General features: G+C 40.5%; 1 protein-coding gene across 1 annotated transcript in view; it reads right to left on the bottom strand.

The window, feature by feature from the left end:
• MYOM2 (myomesin 2) overlaps positions 1-22,906 on the bottom strand; it is a 116,174-nt gene that overhangs the window by 28,424 nt on the left and 64,844 nt on the right. The window contains exons 19-28 of the mRNA XM_032777054.2: positions 21,739-21,865; positions 16,815-16,993; positions 16,469-16,583; positions 15,375-15,531; positions 15,157-15,263; positions 13,224-13,268; positions 12,677-12,813; positions 6,791-6,935; positions 6,618-6,677; positions 3,727-3,794 (exon numbers count right to left, since the gene is read on the bottom strand). Coding sequence (XP_032632945.1) covers positions 3,727-3,794; positions 6,618-6,677; positions 6,791-6,935; positions 12,677-12,813; positions 13,224-13,268; positions 15,157-15,263; positions 15,375-15,531; positions 16,469-16,583; positions 16,815-16,993; positions 21,739-21,865 — 1,140 coding nt within the window. The remainder of the gene's footprint in view (positions 1-3,726; positions 3,795-6,617; positions 6,678-6,790; positions 6,936-12,676; positions 12,814-13,223; positions 13,269-15,156; positions 15,264-15,374; positions 15,532-16,468; positions 16,584-16,814; positions 16,994-21,738; positions 21,866-22,906) is intronic.

Raw genomic sequence — 22,906 nt, 5'->3', positions numbered from 1 at the left:
GTTTCTTTTCTTCTGAATATGCATGAGGTTCTGCAAACAAACACAGGTAAGTGAATTTACTGGTGCAGGTGAAATGCAAACTACTTTGGGGTGAACTTAATGAAACTTTGTCCCTAAGGAATATAGTAAAGGGGGATCTCCCATCAGGACTCCAAGCTCAGCAATCCTCCTGGCTGAGGTGATCACTACCAGGAATGCAACTTTAATGGAAAGGAGAGACATGGAGCAAGAAGCTCCATGTTCAAAGGGAGGCTTAGCAAGTACCAAAAGAACAAAATTCAAATCCCATCAAGGACCTGGCTTTTTTTACCCAAGGGTTTTGATTAGGCCTTTCCAGAATCTGCTGTTCAGTGGGTGTGCAAAGATCAAGGTACCCTGTGAAGGTGGATGGCATGCACTGATTGTGACAAGTTGATTCATAAGGAGTTGATGGACAAACCTGCTGTCTTTAAGGAAAGTGTATATAGACAAAAATAAGAGGCATATCTGCAGCTTCTGGGGATATAGTTGATATATCCAGATAGAAAAATGCCTCCAGCTGGCTAGGTAACATTTTCTAGTGGAATCTTTTCTACTGTTAGAAAAGATGTTCTGTACAGTTTCAGAGCATGATCATTCTAAGGACAATGCCGATCCAAAAACTAAGCCCTGAAATGAAGCAGATGTTGGCTGGGATGCTTGAATTTGCTCTTTTCCTGAATCAGGAGTTAGGAAAATGTCAGAATAATGATCGGTGCCCAACGTAACATGCATAGAAGGCTCAGAAACCAAAATTGTCTGGGCTGGTTGGGGGCAAGGAGAATGATTCATGTTCTGTCCTGCTGAATCTTCTGTAAGACCCAAAGTAGGAGTGGTAGTGGAAGGAAGGTATCGTTCAAGCGGACTGACCATGGAAGAAGTAAAGCATCACCTCTGGAGCAGTATATGCCATACTTCCTGTTCATTTTGGGAGGCAAACAGGTCTCTGGTGGGGGTCCCCCACTAAGTAAAAATATTATTCATCACAGTGTCGTTTGCTGAGAGAGTACGCTAGGTTCCCTGAGAGGTAGACTGCCAATAGGGTGATCCGATTGTGTGATGTCTGACATTATGAGGGCATGGTGACCTTAAATGAATGGGAGAAAGGCTTCTCAAGCCCTTTGAACTGGTTGCAGTTCCAGAATATTGATCTACATCTTGGACTCTTGAAATATCCAGGTGTTCTGTGCTGTACAGTGTTGATGTGGGCTCCTCAACACAACAGGGAGGCATCTGTAATGATCATCCTATGTGGTGAGGAGGGATGGAAGAAAATGCTCACACATACCTGGTGGGGATTTTTCCACCATAGCAGGGATATTAGTTTGGCTGGAATAGTCACTATGGCGCTCCTGGACTGCAGATTCGGTAAGTACACTGTCTGAGGCCAGGCTTGCAGGCAACCGAGGTGAATCTTGGCAAAAAAGCATGACCTAAGTGCATGAAGCCCTATGATCCAGGAGAGAGAGAGACAAATCTCGACAAGTACTAAAGAGTTGCTTATGACTTGGTCTATGAGATTGTTCGTTGCCTGAAACCTGTCCATTGGCAGGTAAGCCCTTGCTATGATTGTATTTAAGGACACCACAATGGAGTGTAAAGTCTGTGTTAGAGTGAGGATTGACTTTTTGGAATTTGCATGGACCCCTAAAGAGAAAAGAAGCTGCAGCATTGTCAAAGTCGACTCACAGGCTCTTGGCTTGTGCTGGCAACAAGAAGCCAATCATTGAGACAGGAGAAAACAGTGAAATCCTACCATCTGATATAAGGCTGCTACTACAGAGAACACCTTGGTAAAGACCCTGGGGGCAGCAGCAATTCCAAAAGGGAGTACTCTGTAATGAAAGTGGTGGGTGCACACCATGAATCTGAGAAACCATCCATGAGCAGGATGGATGTCCATGTGAATATAGGCGCCTTTCATATCGAGAGCTGAAAACCACGACTTTCTCCAGGAATGGAATTATAGATGCCAATATGATCATATGAAACTTTAGTCTGAGACTACAACTGTTGAGATGGCAAGGATTGAGAACAGGTCTCCAACTGATCTTTTTGGGTACTAGGAAGTACATTGAGTGAAAACCCCACACTTGGTACTGAAAAGGAATCTGCTGTATTGCTCCTTGCTGTAAGAGGGATTCTACTTTTTATTTAAGAATCTTCCCGTGAGAGTAGCCCCCAAAAGGGGGCACGAAAGGAGACTGGAGGTGGTACAGATATAAACTCTATTGTATAGCCAGAATGAATGACATTCAGAACCCATTTGTCCTTTGTTATTGCACTCCCGGTGTTGAAAAATAGTGCTAGACAAACCCCAAAGGGTGCATGGGGATCAGCAGGTGTTGAACTTAATGGTTTGCAGCTCTCTATCTCCCATCGAAAACAACGCTTAACTGAGGGTTGGGATTGGGGTGAAGAATCTGCTGTGGAAGATGTGGGGCTTTTCAACCCCATCTCTCTTTTGAGGTGGCTCATAAGGTCTCTGGTGGTAGAATTGAGTCATTGGTCTAGGCTTGTATGATTGCCTATGAATTTTTCTGTTGGGAGCAGGAGTATATATACCCAGGGAGTGGAAGGTGCCTCTGGAATTCTTCAGGATGTGCAAAGACATATCTGTCTTCTGGTTAAACAGATGAGTCTCATCGAGGGGCAGATCTTCAGAGGTGTTTTGAACCTCTCTGGAAACACTGAAGTATGAAGGCATGATTCCCTGCACTATATTATAAAGGCAGAAGCCATCCCCCTTGGAGACGTATCAGCTGCATCTACCACTGATTGAAAAGCAGTCCTGGCAACCATCTTGCCTTCTTCTATGAGGCTCTAGAAATTAACTCCGTCCTTCTGGTGATTGCCCTATTGTAAGGGTTGAGAGTGAGTGTAGTGCACTTGACAGCACCTGCTTCCACTAGTATATATAGATGACATAGCTCAGAGCATGACTTGGGTGGGACAAGGTGTGACTGGATCATGGCACACTTCAGCTATCTCTGGCCAGAAGAATGGTCCTTAGGGTACTGTGCTAGCCAATATATGTTAGAGAGAGCCATGTGGCTGCTCTAATTTATACCAGAGGGCAGCTCAGCCCCAGGATTGGGAGAAGCAGAATGGCAGTTTAGAGCCACTTTTGCCTCCCCGCTTAGTTATGCTGGGCATGAGCTGAAGCTAAAGTCTTATGTGTGTTCACAGATAATTTGTGAACAGAAAAAAAAAGCTACTAAATGTGTAAGAAATTACTCGTGATGAATTATTCAATCAACTCTAATTAGAAACCCAAAACCTATTAAAAATGAGTAGTTAAAACTAATACAAAAGTGTCTGCACTGCTCAAAAAGCAGTGAACATCCTGAGTTTAATGCTTCCCAAATTAAATCCTTTTAATTATTCATTCCTCTCATTATGAGTTCTTATAAAAAGTAAAGCAACTAGAATAGTAAAGCCTCCTAGGATAGCATGTAAGTACAATTAATGACTGTAAGAGCTTTCTCAGAACTCCATATACATTACTTCGAAATTAAGATGTTACTTTTTCAAAATCATTGACTACAAATATGAAAAGTCCTGTTTTGTCATCTAAATTCATACAAGAAATGTTTGTTTGCTAAACTCACTATTAAAAACAAATAATGTTTAAAAATGCATCTTCTACATATTATTGTGAGATTTTATTAAACTGCCTGGAAAATGTTTCCAAATATATTTTCTCACCTTACAAACAAGTAAAACCTCACAATCTTCTGTAACTTCCCAGTATAAATACTCCAGAAAATGAGGACCTGGGAAACAAAATGAATTTAAAACACGTGTTATGGAATCGACAAGGGAACACTTCTCACTTCAGTATGAGCAGGGGAAAGTAGATCCAGGACCCAATTGTTCATGAACTACATATTTCCTAAAGAAGAAACCTTTCAATGAGTGTTTGTCTTATTGATGTGAGGTACAGAAGGGAAAAAAAAACTGTGGGTCCCGTCTTAGTTTGCAGCTGAAGGGAGATGTACCATTCCCAAATGCACTACAGTTTACTGAGTGAGACTGTAAGGAGGTGCCCTGGCTCCCCGCTGCGCCTGAGGGGGAGGAGCCAGAACAGGTACCTCAGTGGGCGGAGCCACCTCTGCCTGTCCCCGCCCCCGGAAGTCAAGGGGAGGGACAGGAAGTATAAAAGCCCGGCCCCAGCGCTCAGTTGGCGGCAGGCTGCTGAAGAGGACAGACGCTGAGGCCCAAGCTCCCGCTGGGCCCAGCCTGCCCTGTGCTCACTACCCGGAGGAGTGCTGGCCAGACCTGCCTCGTGCCCAGTATCCGGAGGAAAGCTGGCCGGGCCTGCCCCATGCCCGGTATCCGGAGGACCACCGCCTGACCTGCCCTGCGCTCGCTATCCAGAGGAACTGCCAGAGCATCCCACCACCCAGTATCCAGAGGAACCCATGGTCTGGGACCCGCCGGACAACGCCAGCAGAGGACAGGTACCTGGAGAGGGGGAAAGTGGAAGTGGCCCAGGGATAGCCGACCCCAGTCTGGTTTCAGAGGACCCTGAACCAATGTCAGTGTGTTGCGGCCAGGATTCCTCACTGACTGCAGCGAGCCCTTGTCGCTGCTAGGGCCCCAGGCTGGGACGCAGTGGAGTGGGAGGGCCTGCGTCCCCCCTGCCACCCGTCCAAGGGTGGCAGATTCCCCCTCTCCCTGGCCTGAGGAGGCTCTCTGTATAGATTCACTGTTTGTACTGTGTTTGCTCAGCCTCTTGCTGAAGGAGCTGAGCCTGAACTATTGACTGCCCCGCCCTGCCCCAGGGGCTGGGCATGGATACTGTGTTTGCCCAGCCCCTTGCTGAAGGAGCTGAGCACGAACTATTTACTGTCCCACCCTGCCCAAGGGCCTGGGCTTATAGACTGTGTGCTTATCCGCCCCGTTGGTGGGCCGGGACTCTGCCTTGTTTACAGACTCTTTATTCCCTCAACCCCGGCCGAGGGGTTTGGACTCCACGAACTGCTGGGTGTAAGGAGGCACCTGGCTCCCCGCCGCGCCTGAGGGGGACGAGCCCCGGCCCAACCGGCTTACAGAGACCAATAAAGTCACTAAATTTGATATTACCTGGTTGCCAATTAAGCATAGGAAAGAGATAGAATAGGGTTACCAACAAATATCCAAATGAAATATTTAATGGAGAGGGAATTGGAGAATAAACAATTGTCTCAAAATGCTCACCCAATTAAATGTTGAAAGTAAAAATCCCTGACAAAACAATTTTCCAAATTACATTAAATGAAACATTATTTAAATAATGTTCTAATATTACCAAAGAGAAATCTGAACTACTTGTGCTCCCCCATAACCTACTCCAATCCTGCAAACAGGCATGCCATGAGTAGCTGTCCTGACAGGCACAGTCGCTTTGAAGTCAGTGGGATGACTCATGTGAGTAAAGTTATGCATATGTTTAAGTGTTTGCAAGATCAGGACCTAACAACATAAATTTAATGTCTGATCCTATGAGGAGTTGAGTCCCTACAACTTCCACTGAAGTCACTGAGGGTTGACAGTGCTTAGCTCTTCACAGGAAAAAATCCTCTGAGCTTGTGCATTGAAGGGAATATTTTGTATCTTCATTCATAAGACTATAAATAAACCAACACAGAAAATACAAAATTACATTATTTATGCAGATGTACTGGGGAGATCAATAAAAATAGGTGGATTAGCACAGAGATAACAGGATGAACTAATAAATTTTTGCCATCTCTAATTTTTGTGATTCTGCTAGCTGGTGTCCTGAGATTAGTACTTATGCAAAGGTACTTATGCAAAGTTTGGAGCAAATAAAATAAGCAATATTTTTTTAAACATTCTAAATAACATATGCTTGATAAATTATAATTATACGTTATAACTAGAATGAAAATAATTTTAAAAGAAGGATTTAGCAGCTATGTATTCTGAATTAGACATCTAACTAGATACTACTTTCCTTGAACTGCAAAAATTATTCTTGATTTGAATTGTAATAAAAATTTAGACTGAACTTTATACAAAGAGAATAAATAGGTGCATATTTGGGGCCCAGTCCTCTATTCTTTGTTGGATTTTTGTCTATACAGGGACTACAGGATGAATCTGACACTATACTTTGCAAGTGTGAATTTCCCGCCCCCCCCCCCCACACACACACACAGAGTTTCTGATCAATGATATCAATGGAACTACTTGCATGCTTAAAATTAAGCACATATTGAAATGCTTTGCTGGATCAGACAGAGCCTACAGTAGGATCCCTCACCAGTTAAATCAGAAGATAACTTCTTGTAAGGTCCCCAACTTTACCTACTCATGTGCACATCATATAGTGGAAGTTCTGTCACAAACTGAGAGAAGTAAATGACCCTAAGAAAGCATAATTATGGTTTCAGATAGTGTGTACAACTGTGTGTAATACAGACTTCTTGGGAAATAAGATTCCCCCTTGTGCAAAGCGTTCAGTATCTCCTGCATGATGCTCAGTGTTCTCAACTCCTACTGATGTCAAAGGGAGTTGAGGACACTCATTCACAAGAGGTGCTCCGTTAGCTGCAACAATTAAGCCTTAAGTCACCAGCCCTTCCTCTTACCTTGTTTCCTGAGATACTCCTTTCTCTGGAGCTCAGCCTCAGCCAACACAGCCTTGAATGCTAAATTAATAGAAGAAAAGTGTTAAACAAGAAGTTAGTTGCTGAAGAACTCAAAAGAATAATTGAAGTGCATTATTTTTCATAGGCTGAGCCAAATGTTTCAGAGAACTTACCATCTCCAATGAGAACTAATGAAGACTGGTTCTTGGCATTTCCATCTTCAATTTGTACAGTGTAAGTACCTTCATTTTCAATTGTAAATTGGTCCATCAGCATCTCAATAATGCCATTTGAATAGTCACACTTAATTCTATGGCGCTGAAATTACATAAGCATTACAGTAGGTAAGTATAGCTACACAATAAGATGTGTAGTGCAAGTTATTTATAATTCCCTAACATATCAGTCATCACCGTATTCATTTGCTGATTTTATGTCCCAGTCGCCTATCCTTCACCTCTTACTATGAAGCTTTCTGGGGCAAGGGCTGTCTCTTTATCTGTTTTTGTACAGTACCCAGCACAATGGGGCCTATCTGCTACTATGATATTAATGTTTAATAATCATAAAAGTCCTTTTTCTCAACTGAAAAATCCTAATGTAATGGACCATGCTGGGTTCATGTGAATGAGTAGCTGGCCCACAGAGCGGATACTACTAAGTCTACTATTGGCTTCAGTCCTGCAAAGATATCTACCAGCATGGAGCTTTATTCCTGAGTAGAGTTCTACTGAGGCCAGCTGGAAGGTTGAGGTTACAAGAAATATCTTCATACTGTAGACAGATCTACTATAACCAATCCAAACAGTAGAACTTGGCTGTTGGTTATAGGGTCCCTGGGCTTGAACTCCATGCAGTGGGAAGCCCTGGGTTCCCCTACCAGCCACCGGAAAGCTAGCATGAAGCACTTAAGAAGGGGACAAGGATAACAAAGAGCCCTGAGAAAAGACACTGAAGAACACAAGGCCCACAGTCAGAGCCAAAGGTCTGATACAAAGTCTTGGACTTTTTTTTTTGTAGGATTTTTCTGATACTCCAGAAGGGATGGACTAAATCATGACCTGGCCAGAGGGTTCAGTTACAGGAAAAGACACCACTGCAGTGTAAAAGCAATGGTCTGCAGGGAACTATCAGATGGGAAAAGAGCTGCTATGCTACAACTGGCCACAAGGAGGCAGTGAGTGAACTCCTCCATAGGCCGCAAAGAAAAATGTGAGAAAGGAAACAAAACGGCATCGTTTTGGAAAGAAAACTGTGCACGTGAGATTAACGGTATGTCTATATTGCAATCAATCACAAGTTGTGACTGCAGCTCAAGTGGACAAATTCTAGCTAGATTTAATCCATCTAGCTCGGGTACCAGAGCAGCGAAGCAAATGGAAGTATGTATAGCGGGTTCCAGGTGGGCTTGAAGCATACATGGCCATGGCTTCACAGTTACAGTACCTGAGCTCGCTAAATTAAAGCAAGCTCAGACATGTCTATTCAAGATACTATCATGCCCCATGATTGCAGTACAGATGTACCCTACTACAGATTAGATATTACATTACACTCATTATGGGACTGATCCTGGTCCAGTTAAATGGAAGGGCCTTTTAATACTGAATGGGAGCAGTATTAGACCCTGTATTTTTACTGATCATCACTGACATATGCAAAAGTACAAATTATACAAGGGATATATTTATGGTATGTTGTGGTAAAGTGCTGAGCTTTCAACTTCCAGTGGAATCAAGTGGCTCACAGAAACAGATCTTAAAAATATAAACAATAATAAGAACATTGCATACAATAAAGAAAGTAAAGATCTAAAAATAAAGAGGAAAATTGAAAATATGAACATTATAAATGCAATAAATGAAGAAAAATAAGAAGCTACATTATTTAATATGAAACAAAAAAAAAAGTTATTGCAGATAAAATGAGATGCAAAAAAATAAACAAACAGGCATGCAAAGCACATTAATGAAAGGGGAGTCAACTAGTGCCAAACAATATGAAGGAACCTAAAGAGAGCTGGACAAGTTTGGAGCAACAAGTGAGGGAGATGATTTTGTGTCAGTGTTTTGGATGGATTGAAAACAGGTAAGGTGCAAGGATCACAGGCATGATGGGAAGAGGTTGCAGTAGTCAAGATGATCTTGAACATACCATTGAGAAAAAAAATTGTGGGTTTGATGTGGAGTGAGAAAGAGAGCAAGATTTACAAATTACAGAATCCTGAGGAACAGAAAGGATAGAAGAGTTGCTAACAGAAATAGAAAAGAAAGATGGGTTCAGATTTAATTTCCCATAGAAGGCCCTTACTTATGTGAAAAGTTCCACTGAAGTCAACGTGCCTACTAGTATCAATAACAACAGCTTGTGTCAAGAAGAGTTAGCAGGATTGGGCCTTTACTTGTTAAGGACAAGAGGCCATTTTGAAAAATAGATTATTGGTACTGAAATCTAAAAGTTTAATTTAAAATATCAAGGAAACAACTATCAAATGTATGTAAGGAAAAGAAAAATAAGGAACGGAGAAGTAAAGAAAGAACCAGTATAACTACAGTATTTATTAATGAAATGAAATACAGAAAAGAGATTATGTACATTGTTTGCACATAATTACAATGAAGCGATGGTCATAACATCTGGATGTTTACATCTTTCTTTGAACATACATAGTAAAGTAATATCACAGGGTAAAGGAGAATTGGCTAAATCACCACATTAAACAGGACATTGGCATATGTAATCAAAGTTTGTCGGAAAAGATGGTACAAAAGAGTTGGTGGCCATGATGATTAAAGAGAGGGGTTTGTGTGGGAAATGAAAAGAAGCTACATGTAATGCATTAAATTAAGTATCAAGCAGTGCAACTAAATACCCATTGACTTCAATGGTACAGAAACAGACCCAAGAGAGAAAACTAAATTGGTGTTTCCAGCAGTAGAAAGGAAATTAGAAGGGGGAAAATACAAAGGTTCAATCTTGTCCTTTTTCTTGCTTCTTGAATTTGTTATATTTCTTACTTTTGGGCACAGAGAGGAAGATTAAAATGACTAAACAGGCTGAACAGTGCCAGTTAATTCCATTTTCACATTACTATATTTCAAACATCTTTCAGAAGTGAGACCAAAAGAAGTGTTCCCAATTAGGGCCCAGAAGAAAGTTATTTCATTGTCATTAATGACAAGAATCAAACTACAGTCTCACCAGCACAATGGTCTATTGAACATGTTCACTGACTGCAGTCCAGTCTCTAGGCAGGTTTTGGAAAATAATTAGGCTTCTAGCTATTGCCATTATGCAGCAAGATGAAGTTCAATGATTTTATGGGTACCATAAATACAAGGCTTTTATGTGACTTTCCACAAAAATATCATCAATCGCCACAAGTAAATGTCACCTGTGGATTACTAATTAAAATGATGAAATAATACAGCTCGACTGCAAGAGGCTATCTATGATGTCAATGCTTTCAAAACAGATGCACACTAAAGATAGATGAATCAGTTCTGTAAAGAGTTCCAAATCCAGAATACTGAAACTTCAATAGATGCTAGTAATCTTTTATTCATGTTTTCAATGTTAAAGTTTATTACTTCTCAAGAAAAACTATAAGGGGGAAAGAAATTTATAATTCTAACAGAGACATATTCCCTCTTAATCCTGTCAATATGTAATCCAGGGGAATGCTCTTTGCTCTCCAGGGTTTGCAAAAAATGCAGACAAACTTCTCTGATCAAAAATGTTTTCTATGACCTAACAAACAGATTAATCGCTTTGAAGTCATAGCCATGCTCAGGGAGCAGAATGAAGTTACCCCGCCCCGGATAGATTACTGGGGGCGCGGGTTGTGTGGCAGATAGGTACAGACTCTCCGAATGCTGCTCTTTATGTGCAGAGGGTGAGCAATGTGCTCCTCCCGGTGTGCTAGCCTTGCACCGTGACCTGATGGTGCAGGGGGATTGGGGGCAGAAGAGCATGACTCTGCCTTATCCTTATGCTTCCCTGATCCCTTTACAAGGTCCACTGCAGTGAATGGTCTTAGTGCAGCAGTGCAAAGGTAGGGGAAGCTCCTGCATTACCCTTCTGTGACCCGGCAGCCATGCAGGGGCCACTCCCAATCTAGCCTCCAAATTTAAAATACATGCGACATCTTGTTGAAGCCATTGAGAGTATCCATGTGAATAAGAAATCCATGACTTGGCCCAATGTCTGTACCTATTTATACAAGCGGAAACATACAATTTGCTGCTAACAGAAGCACCTCAGCTGGAAAGTTGTGCTTATGCGACAGTCAAAATACTGTAGCACACTGACATGTTCACATGTAGGCAATCCACAGTTAGAGGCAAGTGGCAGATATATTACATACTATGGCAAACAGATGAAACAAAGAGACCCCTTCTGCCCCCTGCCCCCATCCCCCAAATCTGTATCCATTTATAGAACCTAATTCAAAATGGGCCTTTAAGGTTTGAAAAGTTCACCTAAGTTGTGCTTCCAGGTTCTGATTGAAACTGGCAATGCCAAAACACAGGAAAAAAAAAACTGTTCTTATGGTATTTTTGGACAGGACCAACAGCAGAAATGGGAAAATGGGGACAGCTCAGGGAAAGGCTGTTCTAACTATACTAAGGTGATGGGAGCTTTAAATTGCTCAAGGGTCCAATCAAACTTCCTCAAAAAGTCAATGGGAATTTTACCACTGACTTCAGTGGAAGTTCCATTAGGCCTTCAAACACCTAGGCAGATATTTCCATCTCAGATGGTTAGGATAAGCTTCTACTGTACAGTTTGGATGTTTATACAAATTCAAACTCCAGACCTTTGACATTTTCCCATCACTGTTGTATAGTCATTCATCTTGCCTCATGTTTGTTTTTAAAGACACATTCCTTCCAATTTACACTTTGATTATAGAAAATAAAAAGATGAAGAAAGCCTCAACTCCGCCAACAATGCCAGCCTTCATTACCCACTAGTCCAGTTTTCCCTCAAGCACTTTGCAGCATTCTCCCATGCTGCCTCTTATGCCTGGTGTAGGAATTTAGCCCCACCTTAGATTTGAGTAAACTGTGGTTTTAAATTGAGTTAGGATATTAGCAATAGGCTCGAAGGACGTGACCAAAAAGAATGATATCATGAGAAAGAAGAATTGTGGTTTTAAATATATAGTGACCCTTCAAAATACCACTGTTATCTTATTTAATGTTTGGGCTGAAGTAATAGAAATAAAACCAGGGTAAACTGGGTCTCAGGTGCAATAAATAACCTGTTATATGAGTTTGTTTCATGTGTTATAAAATATTGCTTAATCTGTGCTTAGCTAAGGTCTGACAATTGGCAATGTTAAAGGGTATAAAAAAGTAAACTCTGAAAGGACTCTTTGCTGACACCTGCCTAATCAAGATGGAGCCAACCAGTATGGGTCTAAGTACACTGGGGTTTAGCCTGTTTTTCAGCATCTTGATTAAATGCTTATAAATGTCCTGTTACTGGTCTGATGTAGTAAATTGTTTATTATCTAGATTTTTAGGCATGTTTAGAGCAATTGTAAATAACATTCAGCTTTGGATTTAATAGAGGAATTTATGGTTAAGTTAGTGTTGTGATAATACTCTGCATAAATAATAAAAATTCCAACATATGGGAAGAGCTCCCCATAAAAACCTGCACATCTACCACATTGTCCTCCTTCAAATCCCTTCTTAAATCTCAATTGTGCTGTGAGGCCTACAAAATATTTGGCAATGGCTGAGCAGTAGGTGTACCATGACTGGTGCTTATTATACCAAGTATGGTTACTTCAGTGTTATCTTGTTCTCCCCATCACTTGTTTGTCCATTTATCCCTAGCTTCCATATCTCATAATATGCTTAACTTATAAGCTCTTTGGGGGCAGGGCCTGTCACTTTATGAGATGTGTATATAGTACTTAGCACAATGGCATTCCTTCCAGGCACTACCAACATATCAACATTAATAATATTGTAGACAATGCAGATGTAAGAAATTCACATGCAAAAGTGACATAAAAGCAACTATAGCCTTCCATATGTACTTACATCACTGTTTACAACTTCTTTATCATTGACAACAAATCTGAAGCTGGCATTTGGTGACAAACTCTCAGCTTGAACCCAGAAACGAACCTCTCCTTTATCAAACATCTCATAAGCTAATTCTGATTTCAGAGGAATTGCTACAAGAATAAAAGCAAGCAAAAGTCAATAATGCAAGAACCCTTGTGAGCAAGAAGAGAAGAATAAAAAGCAAAATTCTAAAATGCATCAGAAGGGTACAGTAAAGCTTCTTTCTAGGAGTCAGAGCACAATCTCCACTACATCCTTAATGCAATGTTTGAGGATTTTGCATAATAGACACCCCGCCATTATTAAACATGGACAAACATCAAAAGACTCTTGAGTGATGGAGATTGCTCTCAGATAAGAGCTAATATTTGTTTTAAATTAATCAAAAGAGAAGCAAGCAAATTTTGCTGTCAAAAACAAGACTGTCATTGTCTTAAGAGGACTCCTTGGGGAGCACAACCATCAGTGTGTAATTATATTATTTCATAAACTGTCTATTAAATTCAGAAGTTCTACTTACTTGGGTTCTTTATATCATGGCTTAGTGTCTTCAGACGTTCAAGCTCTGAAATTATTAAAAAGTTTCACGTATTAATTTATTCTGACAGAGTCAAAATGCAACTGTTAAAACAGTGTACAAATCAGTATCGATGCATAAATAATCTGCTTATGGCTTGTGGGAAAAATACTCCAAAAGCCTCTGAAAATTCAGGTCTCAAAAGCTAAATTTAAGATTACAGGAAAAACTTAATATTCTGGTCCATGGATTTAGTAAATTTTCATATTTAAAATGTATGAGAATGTAAGCATGGAGCTAAAACTCATTTTAGATTTTCTCTGGGATTTACACTAAAGATATATAGGAAATGTGCATCTAACCTGCATCTAACACCCTCTTTATCTGCGGACCCGGCTCACTGAAGAATCATTTCCAAAAGATTTTTTGCTAAGACAGCTAGATTGAGAGCTGGTTGGTAGGAAAGGTTCAATTAGCAATAAATCCTTATGAAGATTGTGTACCAGGCTAGGTTCCACTTAGCTGGGACTAATCCTACTTAACATATTTATTACTGGTAGGGACTTGGAGGATGAAACTAGGTGCATCGTTTCAAAATTTACAGATAATACAAAGACAAGAGGAAATGATTAAGTACAGTTGAATCCTGTGAGCTTTGGATCAGCTTTAGATGCTTAAAAGAAAGTTTATACATTAGTGTGACAATAATTGAAAGCTGTAAAATGGAGGGTTTGGGATAGTCTCAAGATCATTATGAATCAGTTATTCAGAAAGTAGCGCAGATATTTGAAGAAAGAGAAGAATGTAGCTTTTGAATAAAAAAATATAATCGAGTAGGAAAGTTCCTGAATAGCAGAGCTGCCTTAAAGTAGGACGAGACTAGGGCCAAATTATGCTGAGTCTATATATGATGCACCTCACAAGAGCAGCCGTAAAATACAATGTGATTTGAGAGGACAACAGCCAAGCTGTCTGAAGCTGCTGATGGCATCTTTATGCTAAGGCACTAAAAGGGTGACGGAAGGGTGAGCCAGAATCACCAGCCTATAAGTACACAACAACTGCCAGGAGGAGATCACTGGAGGAGACTATGGTGTGACCTTTGCTAAAAACGTAACAAGTGAACCTCTTCCAATACCCTCACCTCCCAGCTCCCTTGGATGGGATGGGCACACTAAATAATGGCAACCCCAGTGAGTAGAGCATAGCTACTCTAGATTTACATCAAGGTAACTGAGAGGAGAATTTGGCCCAATATCTGAGCCACTGCTGTCAACCTAATATATATTCTTCCTCCTTCCTTCCCATCACAATTCTGCATCTTAGACTTACAACCTAGTTTATACATTTAACTCCAGAGTTGTATCTGTATTTTTCAAACTATTAAATCCCATACACTATCCCAAAGTGACTTAGAGCTTAGGTTAATTAGCCACTACACAAGTTAATAAGAACATACTATGGACCTATTTTCAGAGCAGTTAACTGTAGAATTAGGACATACATTTACAAAATAGTGCATGCAGCTAATTGATTTCCAAAGTTAACTGAATGCAGAGCAATTGAAACTACCTAGATTTTTGTTGCTAATTTTTTTTGTTTTGTTTCTTGCAGATTTATTGCATCCTAGCATAACGTAAATTTGAAAATTAATACTGTGTACCCGATCCTGTTCATTCTTTTTAAATATACTATTTCCTTAAGTACACAATGCTGAAATTTCCTTTGTATGCCAACCAGGAAAATAGACAGCCACTCCCAAAATGCCTGTTCGTGCATATTTATCTTGTTCTTCTGCACAAAATAGAATAGGTACTTTAGTGTCATGAACAGTAAGTAACATCTTATGAAATTATCTATTTTGCTTGTACATCTCGTTTTCTTAATATAGTGCTACACATAAAGAGAGGCAGTGCTTAAATAATAGTGCTCTTACCTTTCTCATCCATTTTAAAGCTGGATGAGATGCCATCTGTGTCACTAACAGCTACAGAATAGGTTCCCAAATCCATTTTATCAGGATTTTTGAAGTACAACTTAGAACTAAAGAAATCATTAAAAAATATATATATACAGTTAGTGGATTTGTCACAAGTGGGCAAAGTTTTACAAGAACAAACTTCTAGTGCCTTTATACAGGGTTGCAAAACTTACTGCTCTCCAGTTGTTTCAACATTAAACTTATCAAGATCAGTAATCTCTTCATAGGATTTACACCAAGTAAAATCTGATGCGTCTGTAACTTCTGGGCAATCAAAAGCTAGGTAAATATTACCTTCTTCATCCACATCTGCAGTAATTTCCTTGGTTCCTGAAAATTAAGAATCAATTCATAAACACAGCAGTCAAGAAACAGCATTTATTCTTCAAGGCCCCAGCTCAGCAAAGCACTTAAGCACATACTTAAATCCATTCTTCTTCAGCAATGTGTCAACCATTTGCTTAAATACATTGCTGAATAGAGACGGACTTCAGCACATTCCTAAATTTAAGCATGCATTGAAGTGATTTGCTGTTCCTTATAATGTACAAAAAAACAGAAATCTAAAAATAATGGGTGCTTAGTGATACTAAGCTATGAAATAAAACTGTAAACTTTAAAAATAAACTAGTAACATAAATTGTAACAAACTAAATTATTTAAAAATTCTCACAGTGTTAATCAGTGTGCCAGGTTATGCCTCTCATGCTCAAATTAGGCAATACTTTACTGTATGAGCAGACTCACTGAAATCAGCAAGACTAGTTGTGGAGTACTACTCAGTGTGAATAAGGGTGGCAAAATGTGGCCTTATTAATTATTTAGCAACATGGTAACAAAATGTTTTTTTTTTAATACACTTGTATATAATACATGTCCTTTCAACACCTACCACAGTAGTTAGTACTAATAGTGGTTGTTGTAAATGTCTTGTTCATAATTAGATTTAACAGATAAGGCAGTGCTTAAAAACTTTCCAGTTGCTTTAACTAACTAAATCAGATTTACAGTTAGCTAATCTCAGAATTTGTAGTAATCCAGGTATTTCCCTCAGTAAGTAAAAGAAAGTACAAGGACACACTGCCAATACTTTGATAACCATATCTGCTGATATAGTTATCTCAGATCAAACTGACAAGTTTTTCAGTACTTCCACTATTCTATCCTGAATTCCTGGAATGCTTATTTCTGCTACAGTAATGTTTACACCATTTTCTAAATTATATCTACATTTTGTGTATGGGAGATAACATAATTTAGTTCATACCTGGTCTTGCCTCGATAAGCACTGGCTCAGAAATATCAGATGATTTGCCTATACCAGCTTTATTCACTGCACGGACTTTGAAAACATAGGTTTTGCCTTCATGTAAGTCATTGACCTTGAAAAGGACATAGAGTGAAGTTTGTGTTAAATACATAAATTTCTATAATTGAGTAATAAGAATTTGTTAGCAGAAGTCCAAAGGTGATATCCTGCTCCATTGAAGTCAATGGTAAAACTCCTATTAGCTTCAGTGGGGCCAGGTTTTCACTTCCAAGTTTTCTTGCTTGGTTGTTTTTTCATTGAAACAACAATAACTACAACAACCTTTTACTAAATGAAGAGTTACCTTTAAGTAACAGTGTGAAATTTGTTTTTCATTAGCGGTGGTCCACTCTTCTGAATCTACTTCCTTATAGTCCACAAAATACCCGGTAATGGGACTGTTACCACTGTACACAGGTGCTTTCCATAGAAGTACTAGTGACGTATTCCTAACTTCACAGAATGTCAGATCATAGGCAGGCCCTAAAACATTTTGAATATTGAAAAATTAGTCAAACTTAATAACATTTTACAACCTGGCTCTTTTGGACTAGGGAGGAATGTACAATTTATTTATTTTTGGTTGGTTGGTTTCAATTCCCCCTTTAGAAAAAGAAGTTGTATATATTGCTATCCTTTCCCAGGTTAAAATGCCTATGTCTATGTCAGCTCACGAAAGCTGTATATGGCACCACCTCTCTTATTCAAGAGTAACGTTAGTATTCCAAAGTGCACATTGTTATCTGGACCCCAGTAGTTTCATTCTGAGGTTAAATTATTCATCTGGAAAATCCATGCCCTCTAAAATATTCTGAGGAGTGATAGGTGCTACTTTTTATTACTATTTTAATTCACTATTTCAAATTCGAGGCTGCTCCATTGAGTTTGGAATCAAATCGGTGATTAAGCATCAGTACTTCCGTTTTCAGTTTTATTGTTTCTATTTTATTGGTGAGCATGAAACAGGAGCCACTCGCCTGATCCACAGCCCACTAAAGTCAGTAAGAGATATTGCATGTATTTAATGGGATTTGGATCAGGCTCTATGTTAGGGGTCGGCAACCTCTGGCACATGGCTAGCCAGGGTAAGCACCCTGGCAGGTTGGGCTTGCTTGTTTACCTGCTGCATTGGCAGGTTCGGCGGACCGCAGCTTCAACTGGCTGCGGTTCGCCATTCCAGGCCAATAGGGGTGGCAGGAAGCGGCGCGGGCAAGGGATGTGCTGGCCGTGGCTTCCCGCCACCCCCATTGGCCTGGGACAGCGAACTGCAGCCAGAAGGAGCCGCAGTCTGCCGAACCTGCCGACGCAACAGGTAAACAAACTGGCCCAGCCTGCCAGGGTGCTTACCCTGGCGAGCCGTGTGCCAGAGGTTGCCGACCCCTGCTCTATATGCATTGACAGAAGATCACTCTTCAGTCTGAGGACGGGTATAGATCACCCTGAAGGAAGGGAATTCAAGAGGACATTTAGACAAAGAACTATTAAAATAGTAAGCACTCAAATTCTCCTGACACTGTAAGCCATATATGAGTGTTTTTGTGTCTTTGTACCTTGAAGGCTTATATTCTCACCACCACATCTTTTTCTTTCACTAAAATTATTCTGGTGCCACACAATTTACATTTCTTTATACATAAAAATGTTCAAACTCTGTTAATAAAACTGAGTACAAAACAGTAATCACATCAGTTTTCTATCACACAGACCAAAGCTACAATAGTATACAACTATCATTCAAAAACACAGAACAAAGACAGGTCCTTTTGAATAAATTAGTGTTTCTCTCCATTCCATCTGACTTTCAATAATGATAAATACCAGCATGAAATTCTATAGTGATATGGTTCTACAGACATGCATAAGGATATCATTAGTGAGCAACAAAAGGGTGATTCTCCATTGGATATAAAATACTAAACACAGGATTGGAAGGGACCTCTTTGGTCATCAAGTCTAGTCCCCTGCTGTCTCAGGCAACCTTGTCATACAATTCCATTTGTAAATTTAGCCAGTGTGTTTTCTTTATAAATCTGGGCACCTCTTTCAGACCAATGAGTACAAGTAAGAGATTTCTCATGTAAATGTAATGCTGGGATTGTCAAAAGGAGCCTAAAGGAGTTGAAGTTCGATTCCTAACTGTCTTAGGGTCCTTTGAAAATCCCAAGATAAATGTCTTTAGAGCCACTTCTAATTACATTTCCAATAGGCAGATGTATTTGCTAAAGTCTTAGAAGGTGGAAGAAAAATGTCATGTGAGACTTGATGAAGAGGACTCTATACTAACAGTAGACATTGCGATCTTTCATTGTTCTAATACATGTAGAATAATTCATTAGCTAACAGTGTAAATTCATAGAGGCTCACAGATATACCTAAGATTGGGGATCTGCAGAAAAAAATGGACACCAGCTATTCCCCTACAAACTGGAATGGAAATTGGTCAGTCACACTGGAAACCTTGTACTGGGTTTTGTCCTATCTGTAGAAGAACTTCACTTCTGTTTCATAATGTATAAGAGCACTTCCAATATCCACAGCAATTACAGGTGTGTGGTAGACATGTACGTTTTTCTGGAATTTCTTTATGAAATAAGCATAAAAGGCTCAGACTCTCACTCCATCTTAATTCAAATCACACTTCCTCCTTTTGGTTGTTGCTAAGCAATTTTCTAACACTACTTTCAAAGAGGTTTGGAGAACATTTTAATAGCCTTTTTTCTAGCAGGAAGAAATTTAATACCACCTGTTCAGTTAACTGCATAATGAGAACAATGCAATCAGACTGCGGAGCGCAAAAGGTCAAGCCGTTCATCATGGAAATGAATGCTATTTCCTCTTTGTTTCCTGCAGACACCTTTTATTTTATTTTTAGATATAAACTCAAAACGGCAAAATCCTTCCTAGTTCACACACTTGATAATTCCACTGACTTTGTGGAAGATTTCAGAGGGAGTAAATCAGTGCAGTTCTTGGCCCATTCAGAAGAGTAACTACCCCTTGATGTCACTTTGATCCTCAGTACTTACAAAAGAATGTAAAAATCTCACATGTGATAATGGACACCAGGTCAAATTCTCTTACTTACGCCATTGCAATATCATAGAAACCAACAGTTAGGATTTGTATAAATCAAGGGAGAATTTAGCTAAATGTTTTTCATTCCAGTCCAAAGTTATTTTTCATATATAAAATAAAAAGAAACAAAATATTATCCTCTGACTTACACCCCATCAAGCCACGCTGAAGTCAGGGAGAATTTTTATCCAGTTTTAGGAAAAACAGTTTAAATTTTCCCAGAGAAAATTAATCCAGTAAGGCAGTCAATGGGACCATTCATGAAGGAAGGTGCTACTTAATGTGAATGAGGGCATCAAAATGTGCCCTTCACTAAAGAACCTGATATTAAATAAAATTGGAGTCAAAATTATTGCTCTGAATGCTCCCCAATAAGAACCAAAGAAGAGTTATTTTTTATAGTCCTACACGGGTTAAGCATTTGTGATCTGTGAATCTTGGACCAGTAACATTTTCACATTTACATTTCTTAAAAGTGAATTTAATGCTTGTGATTAACAGTCTTGAAGCCTGAAGCTTGAGGACAATGGTGAGCAGAACTGCAGGTTTCCTCACAATATTTTGCCAATGGGCCGTAACACTGTCCTGTTAGGACCACAAATAGGGCCTTTTATCGCTGCATTTGTTTAGGGTTCAACACAATGCCCACTGAGGTCAATGGGAAGAGTCTAGGGCAGTGGTCCCCCAACGCCGTGCCCCTAGGCACCATGGCACCCGTGAAGGCATCTTAATGCGCCCGCATCCTGGACCCTGGGAGAGCACCTGCCGAAATGCCGCCAAATTTCAGCGGCATTTCGGCGGCGATGCCTCTCGATGACGCTTGTCACCAACAAGTGATGTCATCGAGAGGCGTCGCCCCTGAATTTCAGCGGAGATGCCTCTCAATGATGCCACTTGCCATCGACAAGCGGTGTCATCGAGAGGCATCGCCACCCAAATGCCACCGAATTTTGGCGGCATTTTGGTGAGTGCTCCTCCGCCGCAATGGTCCTTCATCTGGCGGGCGCCAGATGAAAAGGTTGGGGACCACTGGTCTAGGGGTACACCTATACTACAATAAAAAACCCATAGCACCAATTTTCAGAGTCCAGGCTAATTGACTCCAGCTGCTGAGCTAAAAATTGCTATGTCGATGTTCAGGCACAGGCTTGAGCCTGAGCTCAGAGACATCCCCGCCCAACACACACACTACACACTACACACACACAGGGTTTCAGAGCCCGGGCTCCAGCTCAAGCCTGAACATCTACACAGCAATTTTTAGACCTGCAGCCTGAGCTGAACCAGCTGAGCCAGGCCAGCCACAGTTGTGCCATGGGTCTTTTATTGTAGTGCAGACATACCCTAAGGGTATGGCTATACTGCAAAGAAAAACACATGGTGCTGAGTCAGAATCCAGGTCAATTGATTCAGACTTATGGGGCTTGGGCTGCAGGGCTGTGTAGACATTCCCACGTGGGTTCTGAAAACTGGCAAGGGAAGACAGTCTCAGAGCCCGGGCTGTAGCCCGAATAGGAACATCTAAATTGCTATTTTCAGCCCCTCAGCCTGAGCCCTGTGAGCCTGAGTCAGTTGACTAGGGCTTGAGACTTGGTGCAGTGGTTTCTTTGTAGCACAGACATACCCTGACTTCAGTGGGATCTAGATCATTCCCTTCATCTTTGCTAGACACTGCCAATAGCCTTCCTAATAGTGGCTTGTTTCCTGTGTTAGCCTATTTAAAAACTGCCTTATTAGAGATCACCTACTTGTTGGGACTGCCTGTAATGGGTGCAACTGTAAAGGTGTCTATTGTGATATGGATATCAATTCACTTGCAATTGACTGATGGCATCAATTCATTTCACACAGGACATTGAGCAGCCATCCAGTGACAATGACTTTTGTTCACCACCAATCAGTGTCTGATTCAAACCTTGTAGGGACACACTTCTTATCACCTGAGCTATCTCATCCACTCACAGTGTATCTGCAAATTTAGTATACTTCTAGTTTAGCTTTTTGAAAATCAGACACATCCTACTGAAGCAATTTGACAGGAACCCTTGTAAGAAAATTACACCTTCTTTATATATTCACTCTGGGATTTCAAAATGACTGTGTTGCAAGGAATTTGCATTAAATTGAGTATTATGAGGAACTAATAGACTTACCAGGTTCTGGCATGGTCCAAGCTTTACACATAAAGTGCTCACTGGGATCTGAGGGAAAGCCTATACCAGCAAGGTTTGTGGCAGCGACTTTGAATTCATAGAAGGAGTTTTCTGTCAAATCCTCTACCTTTTCAAAACAGCCAAGGACAAATTAATATACATGAAAATGTATTACTTTTTTTTCACTGCTTCGGAAATGTAAGAACAACAACAACAACAACACTACATTTATTCACTGATTGAGTTAATCATTATTAAGCACCATAAATTGGACAAGGAAGTAAAAGATCCTGCTCCAAGGATCTCACAATCTAAACAAGAGAGTTCATATAGGCACGGCTTTCGCCACCACACAATCACCTTTAGTACTGTCCCTCACACACACACACCTCTTAGAAGTGCAGTTCCTCCTCTTCCCTGCTCTTGCTACAGTGGGAAATATATTTCTGCAGCTCTGGAAAAGGCTGTGCTTACTGTGACCTCATGAGTGGTCAGCTACTTAGGCCAGCAAGAAAGAGGATCATCGCCATCACCTATGCCCACTCTCTGCCCTTCTGCCCTCTCCCCAACCAGTTGCTCACAAAGGGGAATATCTGAGGAGCAAGAGCTGTGTTCAGTCAGAGCCAAGATCCAGGTAGGCCTTATTGACTGATCCTGGGGTGTTGGAGAGGCCGTACTTCTCCTCAGCTGAGTAAGACATGGGCACAAGGTCAAAACAGGAAATAATGACAGACCCTGAGGAGTGGGAGGGGGGAAAGGCAGATAATAGAAATCTAAGGGAAAAGGAAATAAACCCCTTGGGAGGGGAGTGTATTTAAATAAGTCAGATTCTGCATTTGGCTTGTTTGGGCACTTTTCCTCAGTTTTACTTAGTTGCATAGGACTTTTATTTCTTTTCTTTAAATATTGGTGGTGATGGGAGACTTCAACTATCCAGATATATGTTGGGAAAATAACACCGCGGGGCACAGACTATCCAATAAGTTCCTGGATGGCATTGTAGACTACTTTTTATTTCAGAAGGTTGAAAAAGCTACTGGGGGGAAGCTGTTCTAGACTTGATTTTAACAAATAGGGAGGAACTCGTTGAGAATTTGAAAGTAGAAGGAAGTTTGGGTGAAAGTGATCATGAAATCATAGAGTTTGCAATTCTAAGGAAGGGTAGAAG

The sequence above is a fragment of the Chelonoidis abingdonii genome, chromosome 3, assembly GCF_003597395.2.
Source record: "Chelonoidis abingdonii isolate Lonesome George chromosome 3, CheloAbing_2.0, whole genome shotgun sequence".
Taxonomy (NCBI): domain Eukaryota; kingdom Metazoa; phylum Chordata; order Testudines; family Testudinidae; genus Chelonoidis; species Chelonoidis abingdonii.
This window is presented reverse-complemented; position numbering and strand designations above follow the sequence as displayed.